Source organism: Aedes aegypti, chromosome 3 (genome assembly GCF_002204515.2).
Source record: "Aedes aegypti strain LVP_AGWG chromosome 3, AaegL5.0 Primary Assembly, whole genome shotgun sequence".
In the NCBI taxonomy this organism is placed as follows: domain Eukaryota; kingdom Metazoa; phylum Arthropoda; class Insecta; order Diptera; family Culicidae; genus Aedes; species Aedes aegypti.
Genome location: NC_035109.1, coordinates 4,059,896 through 4,083,947, shown reverse-complemented (window position 1 = coordinate 4,083,947; position 24,052 = coordinate 4,059,896). Strand labels below are relative to the sequence as shown.

The 24,052-nt window shown below is 35.3% G+C and overlaps 2 protein-coding genes across 2 annotated transcripts in view; one reads left to right on the top strand and one right to left on the bottom strand.

The window, feature by feature from the left end:
* Nucleotides 1-441: 441 nt before the first annotated feature.
* LOC5575378 overlaps nt 442-24,052 on the top strand; it is a 272,901-nt gene continuing 249,290 nt past the window's right edge. The window contains exon 1 of the mRNA XM_021852462.1: nt 442-1,687. The gene's annotated coding sequence lies outside the window, so the exon portion shown is untranslated. The remainder of the gene's footprint in view (nt 1,688-24,052) is intronic.
* On the bottom strand, nt 22,380-23,663 carry LOC110679685 (amyloid protein-binding protein 2-like). The gene has a single exon (XM_021855230.1). It carries the CDS (start codon nt 23,661-23,663, stop codon nt 22,380-22,382), a length of 1,284 nt encoding a protein of 427 aa, XP_021710922.1.

Sequence of the window (24,052 nt, the reverse complement as noted above, 5' to 3'; positions counted from 1 at the left end):
CGTAACAAATAACATACAAAAGATGCGACAGCGGCATGAAAAGAGAAGCGTCGGCGTCAGCATTGCATGGGTCGGTGCATATCTCTACCTTTATTGGTAGTTCCTGGTCATAAAATTGATACAGAGCCGCGCCTGCGAGAAGTGATTAATTCCATCCGTATTTACAGGACAGGATCCGTATGTACCGTCTCCCATTCATAAAAATGCTTCCTCCACCATGTAATTGCAATGTTCAAACGAACCTCCTCTCACCGTATCCTCTCTCGCTCTCCTAAAAACCATGTGCATCAATGATTGCACTGGAGGAACAATCATTGAAAATGGAGGGTCGCGCTTTTCCTCCCTCAACATATTTGTTTTCGCACCGAGGGGCTCTCCGATGACGGGCGATTCCTGTCGGGACATCTTCGTTTTCGTTGGCGTACCGTGCCGTTCAGTCCGATTTGGAAAGTGGCCCAATGCGAACGTGTTTTCCCTTTCGAGCGAGCGCCATTCAATCCGGCATTGTTCGCCGTTTCAAACTTAAGTGATTAGTGCACTGAGTGTGAGTGTGTAAACAGAGACAAAGACCGGCTCGTTCGGACACCTGTGGACCGAAATTCGTGCTCTCTGTGGCTCTGGTGGCATCGAAGCAGGCGGGAAAGTGAACCGAACGCGGAAACCGTGCCTCTAGATGTCAATTTACCCGCTCCGAATTAAATCACATTGCATTGCTTGTAGGGACGGTTAGTCCAACTCTCTATTCACGTTGGACCGACAGAGTGCGTAACGAAGCTTGAAAACAATTGGGAAATTCGATATCCATCTCGGCGGGTCGGATTGCGGTGGCTTAACCTGTGGTATTTCCACTTTTTATCGCAGTTTATGTGTTAACACATGTGACTGGGGAGCCTCAACGAGCAAATATAACCATTCATATGGGAAGTTTTTTTTTTGCTGTCCACCAATTCTATGAAGTGTTTTACGCAAGATGAAATGTGAGTATGACATGGAGTTCATATTTTTCTGTGAATAGCGTGAATAGCATACTCGACTTCAAAGGACAGTGAATTTGAATCTCAACCGTCGAACTAAAAGCACGTCGCCTGCTGCGTTTCTCTGGTGGTTTTTACTGGAATTAAAAAAAACACTGAATCGAAGTAGGTGAATGAAAGTGGCACCAGCGAATAATAAATCAAACAAAAACGAAAAGGAATCATAGCACAGCATAGCCTCCTGTGGTTCGGAAACTAATTGAAATTTACCGCGAGTGAGCCGTTAGTTGAGAACAAGTGGCAGCAATAGTCGAAGCAAATAACGGTGATGTCGTGCTGCGAAGAGAAAAGGATCCAGCACAGTGTTGAGTAGTGATTGAGTGATTTCAATTTTGCACGATCACGAACGTATAGAGCAGTTCCTGGCGAGGGGTGTCCAGGAATAGTATTAAGTGCGTTTGTGTGTATGATACAAAGTAAAGTGGTTGGCGAGAAGAACAACTGGTGACTAACAACGAAGGAAATCAAATTTGCATAGGATTTGTGCAAACTGTTTTAATGCTGCTGGAAGTGGATTAGTGGCAGACTCCGGGACCCGCTTTTTCGCTCGAGACAGATTTAACCGTGGGCCATCGTGCCGTGGAGATATTGTAACCTGAGTAAATTAATTTTTCTCCGTGTTTCACTTTCCACTCCGTACACCCTAATTGAAGGTAAGTTTTGTGCTGTACTGAAACAAACTTAATACTATTGGATTGGATTACCCTAATAATTATTTTTTCATATTAGAAATTGTCTTTAACTCGATAATCCGTAAAACCATAGCAAAGTTAGTTTTAATGGATTTTTTATGGTCCCTTGAACCACAGTTGCAGTCCGACCTGGATTTGAGGGTTTCCCAAGGGCACAAATGCCCTCAGAAGAGTGGAAAAAAAATGAAACACTATTCAATGTATTAATTTTCACATTATTTATTATAAAATAAAATTCATATCCGATATGATTTCCAACAAATTTGTGTTATACATAGTAGTAAATTTCATTGATTTTCATTTATGATTTAGTTTTAACGAAAATCCTTTTATTTGCCTATTAAAACCGTTAAAGTTATTTGAAAAACCTTCAAAACTTTTTTTGTGTTAAGTTATAGCAAATCTTTACAGCATTCTGGAAAGATACTGTCAAAATTAAAGAGTTTTCTGTCCTTAAAAGATCCTGAAAAGATGAAGATAATCGTGTTAATTATACATTTTCTTGATTCTATTGATTGATAAGGGTATTGAAGCTATGATTCTACTCTACACATCTGAAATTCTTCAGAAATTTGAATGTTTTGATATTTTACAGTACTCTTTTCCGTTAGCGAACCAGATATTCAAAATTTTGTATTAATATGTTCTAGGATGTTTATGGTTTTGTACTAATATTTTCTAGGTTATTCCAAATTTCAATAGAAGCTTTACCATAACATTGACCCAATTCCACAGAATTTTATTAAATATTTCAATTTTTACTAAGAGTTCTGAACTTGCCATAAATTTGGCCCAAAGCTACAGACTATATACAATAATATTTTCCTCGATTCCTAAAATACTGACACAAGTAGATAGATGAGCAAGGTAATTTTACTATTGTCTTTGCAAGATCTTCGCTCGTATGCTATTCGCAGAGAGCATCATTGATGAGTTGTCTAAGCGTGCAAGATTTAAATCAGATTGACAACATCTGGAACATAAATATTATAAAGAAAGGGACTAAGACATGAGCCTTGAAGTAAGCTTTCTATAGCTTATACTGGAAGTTTTCAGTTAACCGAGAGCGGAGCTCATGTATTTTTTTGAAAGTTCCTTGTCCGTAAAGGCTAGTTGATCATCTAATGAGAACAACACTAGATAATCGTTTGTTCCTTTACCTTTAAGAAAATCGAATTGAGTATGTGAAAGTATATTTTATATCCAGTCACGATAGGATCATTTTTTCGAACAATATAGGTGGAGAATCAAAAAAAATTCTGCACAATAAAATAATACAGTTGGTGAATTCGCTTATCTACAATATCGACTGTCATTCAAGTTCGTTAAATGGAAATATCTGAAGCAAAATTGATAAATATTTACATAACCTTTGTTGTTGTTTTCCAAACCTCGATGAAATTCAACTGGAACATTTTATAAATCACAATACTATTAAAAACGCCTATTTTCAACCAAAATTCATAAAACGAGGTTATTTTGGCTTGTCTGTCTTGGAGGAAAGCAGTCTTTGCATCAGTAATACAGTGGGATTCCGTTTTTGGCATGCTCCATTTTTGGCATCCCCCGATTTTGGCAACAAAATGGATCCGTTTTTGGCAACAATTTTGAATACCATAAAAATTTGTAAGTTTTTGTAAATCACCCCTATTCTTGTTTACGTACGAATGCGCTTTCGATCGAAAACCCTTTCGCATTCTCGTTTATGCCAGCAAAATCAAATGGGCAATGGATTCGAACGAATAGGATTCGATCGAAAGTTGGATCCGCCGTAAACAAGAATGAGGGTGAATATCATCGTGTCTGTAGTTTTAATCATTTGAAAAACAGGTCAGCACCACATCGTCTACATTCCAGAGGCTCATCTTCATTGGCATTTCCCTAAATACCATATTCTCCTAAATCCCTACCAAGAGCTATTGTACGCGCTTGTTTACTTCGGGATTGTCATTGGTCATGCATTTGCAACGTATCATTAGATCATTAATCTCTACCAGTATCTCAACTAGAGACCGACCTCTTTTCTTAGGAATTCATATTGTGTAACCAGCCCTTTTTGAGTCTGCCAATAAGTGATACACATATAAACTACTTTCCTACAGATTTGGATCAGCTCGTTTGCGTATGTGAAAACAGGTGAAAACATACAGCAGTAATAGAAACAAATAGGGTAGAAGCTCTGGTTTTGGCCTTACGCCAACTCCCATACACCTAGTCTGGCAAGGGTACTCAGAATTTGGCCACTCTCATAAGAAATCAATGTGATTGGCCAATTTAGGGACCTAAATTCTGGTGGCCTATATTGACCAATGAGATTTTCAAAGTGAAAAAAGGTTCCAGCTCAGTTCCGATATTTTTCATACATAATATGGATTGAAAGCTTGCGTTTGACATACTTGTGATATACATAGGGCATATCATATAATTCTTACAGACAATTTTTAAGGCTGGTCAAAACCGGTGTTTCTGCCCTAAGACAAAAAGACATGTGTGTTAGCTTTTTAGGTATTTCATTAAATAATATATTCTGATTGTACGACATTTCCCAGAATGACGTTCCCCAGAATGGCATTCCCCAGAACGCCATTCCCCAGAATGAGACATTCCCCAGAAATCCATTCTCCAGAATAGGACATACCCCAGAAAACCATACCCCAGAAAACCATTCCCCAGAATGGGACATTCCCCAGAAAAAAAACTTACAAGACATTTTTGGGCTGTTAAAATCTAGGGAAATGGTAAATAGTAAACACATTTAACTGAAAAATTCGAGGAAAACCAATATTATAGTTTTCATAGGTAAAACATTTTAGTTTTTTTTTTAACGTCAGCATTTCCGATTTGTTGCAGTCTTTCATTTATTGATTAGAAATTACGAAGACAATAAACCTATGAAGAACAGCATATTCAAAAGAAGGGATGGTATGGATGCTATGAAAGCAAAACAAAAAAAAATCCATTAATTTATTTTGTACACATGAAGAATATTACACTAATATAAATCACCCTTTGGAAATACAATTAGAAAGAACAGCCAATTTAAAAAGAAGGAAGAATAACTATGAAAACAAAAAAAATCAATAGCTTGGGTCAAGTTTGGTCATAAAACATAGTATGACATTTGTAAGAGCAGCTTATTTTGAACGGTTGTGCTACTTTTCTCCGAATGACGGTTCCCCGAATTTCGTTTCTACGAACGCCAGTGCCCCAAATATCCTATTTCCCCGAATAGCCTAGTTCTCCAAAAAGTATTTAGCTCTTATAATTGTCATAACTTCATGACTATTCTTTACTATTATTTACTTGATTTGCGGTTCTTCCTAGTTTCACCATCATCGGCATTTGTGGCAAAATGTACTTACATATTTAGTCGAGGATAACCTTACAATCTACATAAACTTCTTCTTTTAATTGCTTATCATTCTTTCTAGTTCGACACCTAGTCCCAAAGACGATTCATGCACCTGCTTGAACTGCATCACTTTTCAGGGAAACGAGTCATTCGGGGAAATGTCTTTTTGGGAAATGGGTCATTCGGTAAGCTGGCATTCGGGGAAATTATATTCAGGGAAATAACAGTAGCAAAATCATGTTAAGCAGATGTATGTAAAATTGTTAAACAACATTTTCCCCTTAAAATTTTGGTTGGTGAACCACGTACACAATTATTTTGAAATTTCAAACCCCCATCTTTCGTATTTTTCCCGTACAAACGTTTTGAAATTTGTATCGGCCGTGGTCTTTGGCCAAATTATGGACCCCCCATAGATGACCAAGTGGTTTATGGATGGCCCCATATGGTTTGCCTGAGAAAAGGGGAGCAACACTCGCCTTGAAAAAAATATTTTTTGACTCCATCCCGATTTAATTTGCTTGAGATCCATAATGATAATTTTGACCAAATAATATTTTGGGTGAATTGACGCCTGTGTCCGGAATTCGAAGTTTCTGGCAATTCGAATCAATTCAGCAGGTACATTTTTTAACGACAATAAAACTAAATAACCAAATTTATTTTTTCCACTCTTCTATAACGTATAAAAACGATTCTGGGGAATGTCCTATTCTGGGGAATGTCCCATTCTGGGAAATGGATTTCTGGGGAATGTCCCATTCCGGGGAATGGGATTCTGGGGAACGTCATTCTGGGGAATGTCGTTCTGGGGTTTGGCTTTCTGGGAAATGTCCAAACAACCTATATTCTAGGTACCGTCGTTGGGGGTGACAATGGGTCAAAAAGGCATATGTACGATTTGTTTATTGAATAACTATCGCAATTTAGCTCCAATAAACTTCAAATTTGGTGTGTATGTACTTTGATGGTACATTAACAACTGTTCAAAAAATTATTGAAAAATATTTATTCACAGCGGCACTACAAGTGAATGAAAAATGACCCAATCTCACCCCATAGAGGGGGTGACATTGGGTCACTATTATTGAAATAACTTATTTTTGAGAATATGATTGTAAAACCATTCACAGCTGAAAAATATTGATGAAATATGATGCAAATAAGACGAAAAGATATCTAAGATGTTTCACAAGTATGATAAACCCACTTAAAAACACGATTATACCAAAAATTTGAAAAGCTATGAGAAAATATATGAGACCCAACGTTTATCGTCAAGTTTACATGAATTTTCTTGTTTGTTTCCCTCAAATTATCTTCAAAGTCTAATCCCCATTTATGGCATAAAGACTATTCAGTTTTCCCAGAGGTGTTCTGAAACAGTGATTATTTTAAACCCTCGCACCCTTCGGTGCGACATTCGTCGATCAATATATTTCAGGCAGATTTTGACGTCATAGTATCGGTATTTCAGCGATACAACTCATTCGTACTTTCGTGAGATGTTTCTATAATATGAAAACACTAATAAATAATTAAATTTATAAAAAAAAAAACAATTAATAAAATTCACGAAACACAGTTGCTGGTTTAAGAAGTTGTCAAAATGCGTTGCATTGTTATGCCATGCACGGAATCCTCAAGTAGACTTGTTTGATGTTTCAGAGATGCTGTATTTAGAAAGAATAAAAACATCTTAATGAGTAATGAGAACACCCGGCACCGTAAAATGTAAAAAAAGTGGTCTTGCAATTTCATTTACTATTGTTCTTGCTTGACCCAATCTCACCCCCATTTCTAATGTTTTAGACACCGTACCGAAAAAAATGAAATTTTTGTGGAAAAATCAAATAGATTCCGGAAAATACGTGTGAAGTGCAATGAAAAGACTTCCAACCTTCTTCTAATATAACGATAGAGGTTAAAGTACATGCGTGGTACTTTGCACAGGAGAAATTTAATGTTGTAAATTTTATCTAGTTTCAACATACAAGTTTATTGATATTGTAAACAAAAACTACTATTTCTAAAAATGTATATTGTGATGAATTATGTGTAATAAGATGTTCCCTAACATGTGAATTATTAATTTGAGTAATATCAGCATTATTAGCTGAAATATTTCATAAACCATATTTTTCCGTTTTGACCCAATCTCACCCCCTAGACCCATTGTCACCCCCATCGACGGTAATTGCATAAATGGAAACATATAAACCATTAAAAGTGTGTATATTTCACTATATTTTATATCATTTTTTATGATTCCCACGCGTCATTGGTTTCTTGGGCTTCTCAGAGCCTTCAAAGGATTCTTAAGGATGTCTTTAGATTCCTAGCGGGTACTGGAAAGTTATTGTGGGATTCTGAGAATGTATAAATGGTTGTTGGGATGCTGAGCGAAATCTGATAATTCATAATAAACTTTAAAGATTTCTAGGACGTCCTGTGAATTCCTAGAAGGAAACTGTGGATTTTACTAATTATATGATAATAATTTAAAAATGATTTACATGCCCCAAATATGCGAATAGTGTGCTTACAACTTATGAAAATCATTGAAGACTCCTTCTTTCTGGCGTTACGTCCTAACTGGGACAATGCCTGCTTCTCAGATTAGTGTTCATATGAGCACTTCCACAGTTATTAACTGAGAGCTTTCTTTGCCGATTGACCATTTTTGCATGTGTATATCGTGTGGCAGGTACGAAGATACTCTTATGCCCTGAGAATCGAGAAAATATCCTTTTACGAAAAGATTCTCGACCAGCGGGATTCGAACCCACGACCCCCAGCATGGTCATGCTGAATAACTGCGCGTTTACCGCAGACATTTAAGCGATAAAAAGTATGTAGATCGTAGATCACAATTAACAAACATTACGAGGGTTATACAATCTATATAACATAGTCCAACCCTACGTAAAACGCCTTCCAAAGACCGTTCCGTAATCTAGATATCATACGATTCCATAAGGATGATGTAATAACATTCTTATAATGCTTTGTTGACCAATAATTGAAAATAAAATTTTAAAAATGGTTTCCGATTTTGGCACGGTTCCGTTTTTGGCAACTGAAAATTTTGACTTTGTTGCCAAAAACGGAATCCCACTGTAGTTTATATTTTAAATATTTTATGCGAGTAGATGCAGAAGCTTTGCCATTTTCTATGGAGTGTGGTCCGATTGACGAAAAGCTTCTTCTTACTGGAAAGAAAAGGATGGTTTACTGTGTTACACTTACAATGCGTGTAAATTACTGCCGCCGTTAGCGCACGGTTATGAGGCCCACAATAGAACACATTTTCCTATGAGAAGCGTGCGGGTGGTCATCGGTTTTTCAGTTCTGTCGCCTAAACGGTAAAAGATACCACTTTGGCGTCTATGGACGAAAGTTAGAGTATGGATTGATCAAACAAAAAATATTTTTTTGAAAATTTGTCATGATACAGACGATAGTTTTTTCGCTATTTTTCCGACAATTTTCTCCATGGTGAAAAATTTTCCGAGAAATGTTTTTCTTTTTATATTTTTAATAGATTGCTGAGAAAATGTCCTTTCGATTTCACTAAAAAACTTTTGTTCTACGATGCATAGTTTTGGAGATATGAATTTTCAAAGTTTGAGGTATATAGAGAAATCGTGAAAATTCATCTAGAGTTTTCCGGGAAAATAGGCCACTATATTTTTTTTGAATTTCACTTTTGATCATGTATCCACGAGCTCTACCTCTGGTGAAAATTTCATGCAAATCGGAGAACCTCCGGCCCAAATTGTCCGATAATGAAAAAAAATCCCCAACATTGTTTTGGAAAGTTGTTCATTATATACATATGTACATTTGAAAGTGATAATATGTATTGGTTATCACGAGAAATTTCAAGTTACAAACAAAAATGTGTATTTTCTTTGTATTATACGTATTTTTGGGAAAATTTTGTAGTTTCTTGATAGTCAAACTTACAAAATTGTTCTGGAAAGTTGCTTACTAAATACATATGTACATTTGAAGGTGATAATATGTATAGGTCATCGCGAGAAATTTCAAGTTACATACAAAAATGTGTATTTTCTTTGTTTTATACGTATTTTTGGGAAAATTTTGTAGTGCCTTGAAAGTTAAACTTACAACATTGTTCTGCAAAGTTGTTCATTATATTCATATGTACATTTGAAAGTGATAATATGTATTGGTTATCACAAGAAATTTCAAGTTACAAACAAAAATGTGTATTTTCTTTGTATTATACGTAGTTTTGGGAAAATTTTGTAGTTTTTTGAAAGTTATAATTACAAAACTGATCTGCAAAGTTGCTTACTAAATATACATGTACATTTGAAGGTGATAATATGTATTGATCATCGCGAGAAATTTCAAGTTACAAACAAAAATGTGAATTTTCTTTGTATTATACGTATTTTTGGGAAAATTTTGTAGTGTCTTGAAAGTTAAACTTACAACATTGTTCTGCAAAGTTGTTCATTATATACATATGTACATTTGAAAGTGATAATATGTATTGGTCATCCCGAGAAATTTCAAGTTACAAACAAAAATGAGCATTTTCTCTGTATTATACGTATTTTAGTGAAAATTTAGTAGTTTCTTGAAAGATAAACTTACAACATTGTTCAGCAAAGTTGTTCACTATATACATATGTACATTTAAAGGTGATAATATGTATTGGTCATCCCGAGAAATTTCAAGTTACAAACAAAATAAGCATTTTATCTGTATTATACGTTAATTTGTGAAGATTGTGTGGTTATTTTCAAGATAAATTACCAAAAAATTTTCGCATTCTAATGTCTTATAAGATTGTGCTCATTTTAAGCAAAAAATATGTGCAGATCTTCGCGATAAAAAGAAAGTTATTGTCAAAAAACATACGTTAATTTGTGAAGATTGTGTGGTTATTTTCAAGATAAATTACCAAAAAGTTTTCGCATTCTAATGTCTTATAAGATTGTGCTCATTTTAAGCAAAAAATATGTGCAGATCTTCGCGATAAAAAGAAAGTTATTGTCAAAAAACAGCATTTTTTTAAGACTTGCCTCGGGTTTTTCAGTTCTCAAGATTATAATACTGTACAAATTTGAGTTCTCAACATTTTGCAGTAATCTTGATACGTGGGAAAATTGATACGTGAAAAAAGATTAGAATTCGAATGAAAACTCACTAAGATATAGCGAGTTGAAAATACCGTTCCTACTGATTTTGGGTCACAGAACTTCGTGTAAGTAAAAGTAGTCATAGCTGCCGGAGTGTTAAATGGGTTTTTAAATTCCCTGTTATATGTAAGCTATCCGTCAAAGTTCTTCCAATCCTATACACTACTAAAAACTAATATTACAATGACTTAAATTCCATTTTAAGCAAATAGACTCGATGTAAAAAATAAAATAAAGTAAATTTGATATTGGGAGCCAGATAGCTATAACGGTAAACGCGCAGATACTCAGCAAGATCATGCTGAGGGTCGTAGGTTACAGTCCAGCTGGTCGAGCATCTTTTCGTAAAGGGAATTTTCTCGACTTCCCTGAGCGTAGAGTATGATCGTACCTGTCACACGATATACACATGCGAAATTGGTCGATTGACAAAGCGAGCTATTAGTTCATATCTGTGGAAGTGCTCATGAGAAGTTGAGAAGCAGGCTTCTTTAGCGTCAGAAAGAAGAAGAAGAAGTTTGATGGTAATTATTTGCATAATTATTTCTGAGGAAAAAACCCATATAATTTAGGAGAATATAAACATACATAGCAAAACCAAGACGTTTTGATTGAGACAATTAGTTTTCAAGTTATTCACACATGTCTGTTTACCCATTTTTTAAATTAAATTAAATTTAAATGGTATAGTACTAAATTCGGTTTTTTATCTACTTAAAGGTATTCTACTAAACAGCTCGAAGATTTATTATCATACAAATATTCATCTACAAACAAGGAATGCTTCAAAATCTGCAATGTGATTTCTTCAGCTAACTATTCCAACTGCAATTTAATGTGCTGATAGATTATTCTCATTGATTAAAAACTTGCAAAAATATTTAGGGACAAAATAGGCAAAGAGTGATTGAACGCAGTTCGTGTTTAGACTCAGAGCAAGTCGGTCGATAGTGTCTATAGCGGAGTGTATTAATCGTGCTGTGTAGCTGAGACTACAGTAAACCCTGCTTTCCTCTTGTTCGCTTGAACAATAGGCGACCTTCAACTAATCGGAAACAACGGAATATAGGAAAAATGGAAGAAGCGCGTGCAAATTCCATGCGAATTCACTTTGGCCCAGGAAAAAAGGAACCAACCGATCATGAAATTTTTCATTTCATGAAGGTCAAGATGAGTCTAAGTCCGGCTACTCTGCTTTCGATGTACAAGGACCCGAAGGAAAACTGCGTTTTCATCAAGTTCAAGACGGAAGAACAACTGAAGGCTGCTTTACTGCGGCTACCATCGGCGATGGATTTCGATTACAGCAAGTATGAGTCAACAAGGGTCACGTTTTCTGCAGCGTCAACCGTATTCAGGTATGTCCGGATTTTCAATCTCCCCCCGGAGATCGACGATAGAGAAATCTCTTCAGTGCTTTCCAAATATGGAGTAATTGAAAGAATGGTGCGAGAGAAATACGGAGCAGAGACGGGATTCCCGATATGGACATCCGTGCGAGGCGTACACATGGAGATCAAAAGCGATATCCCAGCGTCGATACACGTGCGGAACTTCCAAGCACGTGTATTCTACGAAGGACTGCAAAATAAGTGTTTTCTTTGCGGCAGTATGGAGCATCGGAAGGCGAATTGCCCGAAACGAGTGAGCATAAACCACAGGTTGGATGTGACCAGCGTGGCATCGGAAAATACAAGGACATCGGAACCTTCAACAAGTTCGGAGAGGCATTCTAGTGCGATAGGCGAAACCGCTGTACCGTTCAGTGAAATTGCAGCTGGACGTTGGCGGTCTCGGTCTATGAAGACAAAGGTTCCAGAAAACAATGAAGGTATGGTCGTTTTGAACAAGCTGTTAGCGGCTGGCGAAGAGAAATCTGTAACGGCGGTGAGTAGTACGGTGAGTGCAATTCTTACGAGTGACCAATTAAGTGTATGCGTGGAAGCTATGAACGATAGCTCTACCAAAGAACGAAACGTTGAAGCAGTAGCGGAACTCTCTGAAGTGGTCGATAGTGGTAGTATCACTCCAGATGCAGCCGCTGGTCACTCTGCAATAGAGGTGAGTGAGATGGAGGTAGGTGAATTCCAGATGGTAGGGAAAAATAAGCAGCGTGGCCGCACTTTGAGCAAGAAGGATAGTAGGTCGACATCCGAGACGTCACCAGATTCGGACAAAGGTGATGTGCAATCGATCAAATCACAATCATCTGGGATAGGAGTGAGTCAAGGAATCCTCACTAGAGGAAGATCAAAGAAAATCATAATTGATGGCAATGAAAAACGTGAATGTAGTGTATAAAAATGTATATTTCTCTTTGTTTAACCTCTCAGGCTTCTAAGGAAGTCTGTTAGTTTTTTGCGATAGATCAGTAATTTGACTATCAATACTAGTTTTAAGATCCAGGATGAATCATATTTTGAAAATTGCAACGGTCAATCTGAACAGTACGACAACAGTAGTGAATCAAAATTTATTAAGAGATTTTATCTGGAATCATGATATCGATTTAGTATTCCTGCAGGAGCTTTGTTATGAAAACTTTTCGTTTCTTCCATCTCATTTCGCTGTAGTTAATATTAGTGAACATGGTATGGGTACTGGAATACTTTTGAGGAAATTGTTTGATTTTGAAAATGTGATTCAAGATCCTAATGGACGAATATCTTCTATTGTAATTAACAAAATTAATTACATCAACATTTATGCTTTCGCTGGAACTAACAGAAAAAAAGAACGGGAAGATTTATTTGTAAATGGTTTAGCGGTCCACTTGAGTAAATCTGGAGTTTCGTATTCGGTTCTTGGTGGAGACTTTAATTGTATTCTTGAACGGTCAGATTCTACAGGAATTTTCAATGATTCAGCTGGTCTCAGGCGCTTGGTGGAATCCTTCCAATGGAAGGATATTTTCAAGGAATTGAAACAGAATCAATTTACATTTCACAGATCTGGATCAGCATCTCGATTAGACCGATTTTACGGTCCTGTGGGATTCGTAGAATCAGTTTTGAGTGCCGAAACTCTATCTATTCCATTATCTGATCATTGCGCGGTTATATTAAAGGTAAAGGTGGACCCAAACAGTCTTCCTATCAAAGGTAAAGGCTATTGGATGATTAATTCGGTATTTCTGAAGGACGAATCGGTTTGTAATGATTTTTCTGTGAAATATAACTCCTGGAAGGCATTCTCGTCATATTGCGCTAGCAGAAATAATTGGTGGAATTCAGTAGGGAAAAGTAAAACAAAACAATTTTTCAAATCTGAAAGCTGGTGTAGAAATCGAAGAACACATCAAGAAAAATCCTATTTTTATTCAGTTTTAAATAATTTGCATAACAGGCGATGTCTTGGTGAAGACGTTTTAAAGGACATGAAAATAGTGAAATCTAGGCTATTAGAGATTGAGCATGATAGGATGAAGTATTTCTGCAGTACAATTCAGGATCATTCTATAACTCAGAAGGAAACAATACGTATATTTCAAATTTCGGCCCAGATTCAAAGGAATTCTAAAACAGGTAACTTAAGACTTTTAGACGGGAATGTAATTACAGGTGATGTTGGTAAGTTAAAGCAAATAATCTATGGATATTTTTCAGAACAATTTGAAAAAGCTGGTTCGAACAATATATCTCTCAATTTGGAAGAGAATCCTTTAAACCAGTTGTTTTCATATCGTGCTCCGCGGAGCACTTGGTGCTCCGCGAAGCCTTTGCAGGTGCTCCGCGACAGTTTTTGAAATTTGTATTAACGCTTTGGAATATTTTAACTCTTTTTCTTAAAATACGTTTTTGATTATACCAAACCGAGCCATACCTCGAAGCACGACTGTAGTGAACAAAACAACCGATCACATTGAAAAATTAAACGAACAATTAATCGAATTTCCATTCAACACCTTCATTTTGCTCTCTTGATTTTGAAATTAGAGGTGGTTTCATTTCATCTTCAAATTATGATGTTTTTAAGGTTATGGTGGATGACAAAATACGGTTTCAACGAGTCTTATAAACATGGTGTTGAAATCTTGATTATAATCAAACTATTATGTACCCCGTATATTTTTACGAGAACGTTCAGGGCTCTAATTTTGTAATGAAATCCTATTTCTTTTTGTTAAAATCTTTTTTTTGTTAAACAACAGGATAAAGAGTGTTCTTGCTACTATTTGGTAAATTATCCCGCTCAAATAACGGCTTTATCGTATTGGAATTTTAATTGAAAAAATGGGTCCAAACTTGAACCTTGACATTTTTTATTTGACGTTCAGTTAGTTGGCAAAATCGACACAGAGGTCCAAAGTTTTGACACTGGGGTTATTCCTATTTGACAGTTTGAAAGGGATACTGAAAACAAAATACACATAAAACTTGAGTTTAAACCAAGTGGTGTGACAAACATTTCAAAAACCGGAAAAATGATTTTTGAACTTAAATTAACAAGAAACATTTGAAAATTAAGTAAAAATGTGTTTCTAATTCCTATTTAAATTGAGAGAGGGCTTTAGGACCCGACCCTATTGAAAGGTTGAAAATATTCTGCAAGCGATAATTTTTCCATACATTTTGTATAGGACAGTTTTAGATGCAAAATTGCGTTTTCTTAAATTTAGTATGGGAAACAACCCTTTAAGTTGAAGAAATACAATTTTTCCCAACAGAATATTCTGATACTCACTGGGTGTGAAAATTTTGGCGGTATGCTTATAGTCGTTGAGAAAAAAATTGAGGTAGAAGCAATTTTGATAATAAACGAGATTTCCGAAACTTGATACTAAATTCGGATTATTTCACAAGTAATGAATATTTACGTGAGTGTTGAACATGTACTTGACCATTTCAAACACATTAATGAAAGCTTAAAAGAGAGATATTTTGCCACAGAAACTAGTTCAGTTGTTCCACCTAAAACCGTAATTTGAAAAATTTCCTAACCAAAGCAATAGGGTCCTAAAGCCCTGTCCCAATTTTAGTGCCAAACGCTTAAGTTTAGGTCAAAAACATATGTTTACTCAATTTTCTATTGTTTTCCGATAGTTGAAGACCAAAAAACATTTTTTTAAGTTTATTTTTAAATTTTGTCACACCCCTTGGTTTAAACTCAAATTTTGGGTGTATTTTGTTTTCCGTGTCCCTTCCGAAATATCAGAAAGGAGCAACCCCGGTGTTAAAAAGTTGAAACCCTGTGGTATTTTTGTCGACTAAGCAAACGTCAAACATGATCTCAAGTGTCAAGGTTCATTTATGGATCCAATTTTTAAATTGAAGTTTTAATATGATATATCCGTTATTTGAGCGGGAAAAAATGCTATAGTAGTTGCAGTAACATGCTCTTTTGTGTTATTAAATGAAAACAAGATTTTATTAAACATTTTAGGACCCTATTCAGCAATTTTCAAGCCACAAAATTTGAATTATTTAACGAAAAATCAAATATTGTTCCAATGCACTATTTAGATGCCGAATTGAGACAGTCTGAAATAATAAGGCTTGCTAAATTAAATTCGTAACAATACAACGTTTGCCAAGACAACTAGTTAAAAGTCAGTTTGAAAAAAAAAAAAAAAAAATCAAAATTATTGAAAGATTGACCAACAAAAATCTTACTTCACGATTTTAAGGTCGATTTAGGCTTGAAAAAAATCTGGATTTCAAACCGAATGGTGATGAAGAGCAGGTGCTCCGCTCAATAATTTTATTCGAAAAAGTGCTCCGCGAGCCGGAAAGGCTGAAAACCCCTGCTTTAAACAATGTTACCAAACATCTGACAGTTCAACAGCAAAGAGAATTAGTTAAACCAATTACGATAGAGGAAATGTATAATACTTTAAAATTATGCAAGAAAAAGAAAAGCCCAGGTCCAGATGGATTAAATTACGAGTTTTATTTACAAAACTTTGATACGGTAAAGGAAGATCTATTAAAAGTTTTCAATGATTATTTGTCTGGAGTTGAACACCCTCCGAGAGAATTTTCAGCTGGTATAATTACATTGATACACAAAAGTGGTAGCAAATACATTTTAGATAATTACAGGCCTATTAGTCTTTTGAATTGTGATTATAAGTTGTTCACCAAGATAATAGCAAATCGTGTATTATTTTTCTTAGCAGATTTAGTGAGCGCTGGACAGTCAGCATGTTTACCGCAAAAATCATGTACTGATAATCTGAAAGACATTCGTAGAATTATACTTCGTGCTAATGATACTTTGAAATTCAAAGGTGCATTGGTGAGTGTTGATCTTCAAAAAGCGTTTGACAAAGTTGACCACGATTATCTTTGGAAAGTTTTGAAAAAAATTAATTTCCCAGACGTATTCATTGAGTGCGTAAAAAACTTATACAGAAGCGCGTCTTCTAAGGTTCAATTCAATGGTTTTCTGTCAAACGATATTAACATAAATTCCTCTGTCAGGCAAGGATGCCCACTCAGCATGATTTTATTTGTATTATATATAGAACCACTACTCTGTAAATTAAATGATAGCATATCAGGTGTCCTTATTTACGATAAGTTCATCAAAACGATTGCTTATGCTGACGACATTAATATTTTCATAAGAAACGACGAAGAGTTTGATTTGCTTGTTCAAATTTTGCGCTCCTTTGAATCGTTTGGGAAGATTAAAATGAATACTAGTAAATCTGCTTATATGAGAATCAATAAATGCGTTTTAGGCCACAACAGATTCCAGAAGTAAATCATCTCAAAATTTTGGGAATAGAGTTTTCATCTAAGATTAGTTTAATTATACATTCTAACTACGACAGAATAATACAAAGTGTAAAGCGAATGTTACAGGTACACAGTGTGAGGAACTTGAATTTATGGGAGAAAAGCTGGTTGATTAATTCCTTCGTACTTTCGAAATTTTGGTACTTGGCCCAGGTTTTTCCTCCTGCAAAAAAGCACATAGCTGAAATCAAATGCTGTGTGGGCCAATTTCTATGGAAAGGATGCATATTTAAAACCAATAGAGAACAGCTTTATTTAGATTATGATTAGGGTGGGCTGCGGTTAGTAGACCCAGAAACGAAAACAAAGTCTCTTTTTATTAAAAATGCAATAGACTGGGAAAATAATGATACATCAGAAGAATACAAAATACATAAATTGAAACCCCAAAATTTGCCTCTCGCTGTTAAGGAATTAATTGTTGAAATTCAAAAGATTAAGGATATGCCCAATATCACTACTACCGCCTTGATTTACAGACATTATATCTCACAGAAAAATATTGTTCCAGCTGTTAAAATTGAATATCCTATGATTAGATGGGAGATTGTACGGAGAAACCTGAATTTTAATTTTATCTGTTCTGACGACAAAGCTACGTGTTTCGCATTCTGGAATAATATTATATCTAATAAGGAAAAACTTGTTGCCTATAACATTGGAAGGATTGAAAGTAGCGCCTGCGACCAGTGTTCACGCTCCGATAATAATGTTCACAGATTGGAACAATGTCCCCCAGCCCAGATTATCTCAAATTGGACAAAAACGACAATTTTGAAACATTGTGAAATAAGGTTGCAGAACTTAGAAGATATTCTCCATAACGAAATAGATAATTCAAAGAAAAATGAAAATGCGGCTTTATGGTTAGCAGTCAAAGCAATCTCGTTCAATCTGAAACGGTACCCACAGCCTAGTTTGTATTTGTTTAAGAAAGAAATCCGTGAATTGAGATGGGAAAATAGAGAGTTTTTCAACCGTTGCTTTGGAAAGTACATAAATGAGAGATGAAAATCCTAAAAAAAAAAAAAAAAAAAAAAAAAAAAAAAAAAAAAAAAAAAAAAAAAAAAAAAAAAAAAAAAAAAAAAAAAAAAAAAAAAAAAAAAAAAAAAAAAACAAAACACCCTTATAGCCAAATCCTGGTTAGCACAACCGCATAAACATAATAACCTATCTTGAAACAAAATTTTATTATCATATTTCTTTTTTAAATCGACTTAATATTTTGAAAAACTATTTTTGTTGGTGTAGGCTCACAAATTAGCCTTTTTTTTAGTACCATTATTCAACAATTAGAAAAATAATCTACTAGACAACCATACAATACTTTTTTTTTGTATAAATTGCCGTTTTTCAATTTCATTAAGGACTGTTCATTTTATAAAGTGAAATCGAAATCGGTTTTCTGTACATCGTTCGACTAATATTGTACAATGCTGTGGTAATAAAAAAGTTACCGAAATAATATGATTTAACACTAATAAGGCACAACGTTTAGAACGGTCGATTTTTGGAGGTTATCAAAATCAAGGATTATTAAAAATCGGCAGGAAAATTCGACAATTTATATTTTTTATTTTCAAAAAATGGTTGTACTTAGAAAGCATCATCAATTAGAAGCTTGCTAAAAAATATCAAGTTATTTTTGGAGAAGCAATTTTTCAGATATCATAAAATCATTTTTTATCAATTTTTTTCATAGAAAAATACCTTAAATTTAAATGGAACTGATATGAGTAGAATTTTAAGGTTTAAAGTACGTCCAGACGGAAGCAATAATATAGTATTTATGATAAAAATAACTTACGCCTTCATAGTGTTGCTGATTTAGTCCCCACGTCATATTTTAAGTACAATAGAAAAACAAATAATTTATTTTCAGAAGACCACTCAATGCACAATGACAATCATCAAGATTGGGAACACTGCTTGAATTAAATCAAATTTATTTTGCATGTATTATTTTCAGAATGTGTTATTCTGAGACTACCTATCAAAATATTTTGGGAAAAACGCTTACAGTTTGCTCTAGATCGATAAACATGCGTATATAATTTTAAAAGTATGGGATTTTTCAATAAAACGACCATAAAGAGTAAATTTGGTACCCAAGAATGCGGTTAAAACTCAAGATTTTGCTTTTTTTTATACATATATAGTTTCTTTAGTAATCTAAACAAGTTTTGAACACGCTTATTACTTTACTTTTTTGCTGGTAGTAAAAAGATGGTGTATCAGCAAATTTGACCATAAGGAATAGATCACTAAAGTGACTCAGCGTCAGGAACTGCTGGAATATTATTGATGTTTTTAAAAGCTCTACCTTAAGTTGAATAGTAAAGGATACCAACATACAATTTGTTCATTAAATTTAGGATTTTTTTCATGCGAAAAATAATGCTTAAACTTGACGAACAGTTTTTCTTAGGAGTTTTTGCAAAAACTATTTAGTTCTTCAACCGAAAACATTTTGTAAGTTTCTGTATTTTCATAACATTGTAGAATAATAGTTGAACGATACACAGAAAACCGTTTACGATTTCATCAATAAATAAAAAAGATATAGCATAAACAAGGTGTCCACTTTATAAAATGAACAGTCCTTATTTTGAAAAAAAAAAATCGGGTATGAGAGTTGGACTTTTTTCAAATGACAGTCCTGATAAATTTCGGAAAAAAATACGTACACGGAGCCATAAATCCACCTAATTTTCACTTCTTTTTATTCAATTCGGCTGTTCTGTGGGATAACCCAAATTTGAATTAACTGGCATATAGCTCTTATTAGGTACACTCAGAAATAAAAATAGTCACAGAATTACTAAAATTTATGCATTATTGACTATTTTCTATTTGCTTATCTTTCATTCTGCTGTGAATATTTACACTAACTGTCATTTCGACTGGGTTGAAGCTTAGCGATGCTTCAACCCAGGTGAATTGACAAACAGGAATAAAATTCCCTACATAATGAAAGAGAGGCAGATAGAAAATAGTCATTATTTTCTAAAATTTAGTAATTCTGTGACTACCCGTGTTCCTGAGTGTAGATTTCGATTTACAACAGAAAAAAAATCAACTAATTGCCAAAAAAAACCTACCCACCGTTAGTTTTTGAAGTTTTCGTAGTGGGTTAAAACAACTTAAATTTAGGTAGCTCGAATGAACCCAAATTTGGCTTACTGCACGGAATTCGACGCTGGGTCGGTGCGTCTCTCTCTACTTTTGTTGCGAGAGCGCCAAAAAACTATATGCAGTTTAATCAAATTTGAGTTAAAAGGAACTTCTCTTAGAAATCCAGCTAAGAACCTGACTCTATCTCAATGGGGAACTAATGATATGAGGAAAACGATGTTTGGAAATGGAGTTCTCTCAGTTCAGAGGATAGCAGCTAATAAGAACAGTTTGCGTTTAGTTTAAATAGATAATTTTTATTTAGTCTAAATTGGCTGACATTGCAAAGCAATGAATGATTGCGAATGTTTATCTTAAACCTTAAATCTAACAATTGCAATAGGGAGAAATATATGTCTTTACCTGTTTAAATAATGACTGTTAGAATTTAACCCAGACAACCAAAATGTACGTATAACGAAATCACCTGGAGGCTTTGCATGTGCCAATTTTCACTTATAAGATGGCGTGAAAAGGCCTTCTACGTACAAAAGTAGAGGCGATATACGTGCATGTATTATGTGATGAATAATAGCATACAATGTGACTGTATATATATTCTACCGAACTAACCTGTGATCTTATGCGACTTAACTTATGATCACAAATGTTGGTTCGACTTACTTTGTACGAGCGTACGGAACGAAACAAAATGTATCAATTGAACTCAGCGTTTAATGCGAGAAATCTCATCAATTTGGCGATTTTATCCACCGTGTTTTGCGGGTTTGATGTATTGATGTTTGGTTGTCTGGGAACTTTAGTCCAGTTATTATTAGGCAGCAAAGCTGCGAGATTTTTATTCAAATTCTGGTGTGTTCTTATTTATTTTCTAAAATGATTTTTATCTTATAAACTAGTTCCTCAATGGGGAGATATTGTAGCACAGTTTGGGATCATGTACTAATTTTGTCACGTTTCGGGGGTCTACGGTTGGTTTCACGGATAGCTCGACTAGTCTTACGATATTTCCATACGACTAATACAAGAGAAAAAAGCCAATAAAAATAATTTGGTGTGACCTATTATGTACATGATCCCTTATCTTAAGTTTACTTGCGACACATTTACTTTTACTTTTATTCATATGGCAGCATCCATTTATTACGTAACGCTAAAACTTGAAATTTGTGACCCCTTTCCACCCCTCTGTAACGCTTTTTATATGAAAAAAAAATGTTTGTTTGAGTCGGAACTCTTGGGCCTCCCCCTCCCTCTTTCAAGCGTTACGTTTGTGGATGGCGCCTATAATCTTGCACTACATAATTTGATCGAGAACCGATTTCACCATTCAAAATTTAAGAATAGTTTGCCAAATGATGACAATAAAACTGTATTGGTTGTGTTCAATTTGAATACGAGATCTCCAATTTAGTATCATTTAGTAAGACCTGTCGTGTCGTGTATTGAGTAAAGAGCTCGCTTGCTATACACTACACGAGCGTGGTGTTGCTGACGGTACCGAATGACGTGATCGCTCTTGAATTAACCCTCTATTACTCAACCCCGCCTTTAGACGGGGTACACTTTGGAATTTTGTGTATTTTTTCGTAGCTCGGAAATCAAAATGATTTTATTTTTGGCTTATACCTTGACTCATAACACGCATATAAGAAATTTTTTTTTATGACTTTTTAAACTTTTTTGTATTTTTAGAAATTGTTTGCAAAATTGCATTCTTATATAACCTACAAATGCGTGGGCTTCATTCAACGTGTAATATAAAAAATCGTACCTTTCATATTTTTCTACGATTAACCTATCACAAAAGAAGAGCCTGGTGGTATTAAAATCATTTCAAACCTGTTTTTTCCGTTAGTTACACGGAAAATAAAATACGCTCCGAAAAAAAAAATTTAATATTTTTAGAAATACCGTAACAATTAAAATTTTTATTATTGCCAAAAATCAACAACTAGAAAAAGCTTCAAGAAAAAATGAAAAAAGCTAGGGATGTTCAAAAATAAAAATTATAAAAATCAAAAACCAAAATTTACAAATTTGCGAATAAAAATAAATAAATGCCCAAAACGTGTTTAGAACGATTTTAGATAACGAAAAATAATACTTAAATTGAAAATAAAAATTTGGGTATAAGAGGGTTAATTTTAGCATGGATTCACCACTAATTTCCGTGTACAAAATTCACTTCATGGAATTACTAGCTCACCATTACCTCCACCTGCACTAGTCGGAATAATCATTTTCACTTTCTACTAGGTTCGCCTAATGAAAAATTCTCACTCAATTGAAAGCACAGTTGTTTGATTTCCTCGACGGGAAGAATTTCGTTATCATTCACTCCGGCGATCCGGTTCTTGTCCGACGCATCCAAAAAATCATCCCGGCCTCTTATGATCATTGTTCTAACCGCTCCGAAGTGGCAGGCCAAGCCGCGATATCGCATGATTGTTTCTGCCAGTCTAATCGTATTATGAATGCGGTTTTGGTTGGGACCTATTCTTCCAGTAGCTTGTGACAGACGATTGAACCCAAACGCCAAATAACTTTCGATGTCTTCCACATGTGGCGTGAATTTCCCATACAATGAGGTTATGATTCCGAGCAGCTCTAGTAGAATTTGTATGGCGTTCCAGCAGCAATTGGTTCTCAGCAAACTAACACCATAAGTATACAACGTATCAGCGTAACGTCGATGATGATGTCCGAAGGTTTGTCGAGCACGGTAGATGGCTTGCCTGATGACCAAGTTTGCAGTATCATTGTGTCTTGTACGGAAGAGATAAAGCGCCTTCAGTTGCAAGAATTCGATGATTATTTCGGCTTTAGTCGTTTCGGAGATCAGCTCCAGAGCCTTCAAAGTCCAGCGATCGCTTTCTTCGTAGCGCTGGGCCTTATAATGGTGGTTCGCCACTTCCAAGAACACTTTCAGGCGAACTTCATCTTCTGCGTTGTCTGCGATCATTGCTAACAATTTGTTACAAGTCACATCAGCTTTCGCTCTTAAGAGGGCGCTTCCTTCAGCTCGAAGAATTTTTTGAACACATTCAATCTTTAAAGATGGATTATCCTTCGGAATCATTCGCAAAGCAATGCGGAGCACTTTAACACTTTGATGAGCCCAACCACCCTCGTGTAGATATGTACCGAGCTCCAGCACACCCTGGGTATATTGCAGAGAAACTGATCTGACCGATGTATCACTGCCCATTACTTTGCACCAATTCCTAACGACATCAGGAAGTACTGACTTTCCTATCAGACTTGCTTCGGCCAAACATCTCTCCAATCTCATACGAATTGTGCCGTTGGCCATGAACAGTCTAATGAACAAATCTGGATCGGACAGTTCCCGATGAAGAGTTCTACTCAACACCGAATAAGGTGACATCTCCTCGATAATTTCCATCAGTACGCTGGCCGGTAGATTGTGCAGCTTGTTGTTGGCCCGGGCAGCAGCTTTCTTCGAGCGATTCACCATACCTTTGACACATGTCTTCATTGCTAGACGATACAACGAAGGAATCATTTTTGGTTCGGTATTCATAGCACTTGCCGCAAGCATTGTTCTTGATTGATTATGATATTCAAAGTCGCGAGATAAACTGGCGGTATTCTATTCACTGTGCTTGATATAGCAGCAGTTGATGGGTACAAATGCGATGGGTAGAAACATTTCCGGTCAAGCATGAGTGACATTTGTTACATAGAATTGCAATAGCCTGCAGGCAGACATCACGATTATGTACACATTCAAAAGAGCTCTATCTACCTCATTGATCCAGCTGTACACACACTCTGAGATAATAGCTGAAGAAGTTTACTCCCTTGATTATTTGACCGTTTTCAAGTGTTGTCTCTAAGCTGTGAATTGTCCATAGGAAGGACTAAAAAGCGGTGTAATATCATAGTTTTCGC

Excerpts from the sequence above, each read along its gene's own strand:
- LOC110679685 (XM_021855230.1), bottom strand. The coding sequence starts at position 23,663 with ATGATTCCTTCGTTGTATCGTCTAGCAATGAAGACATGTGTCAAAGGT.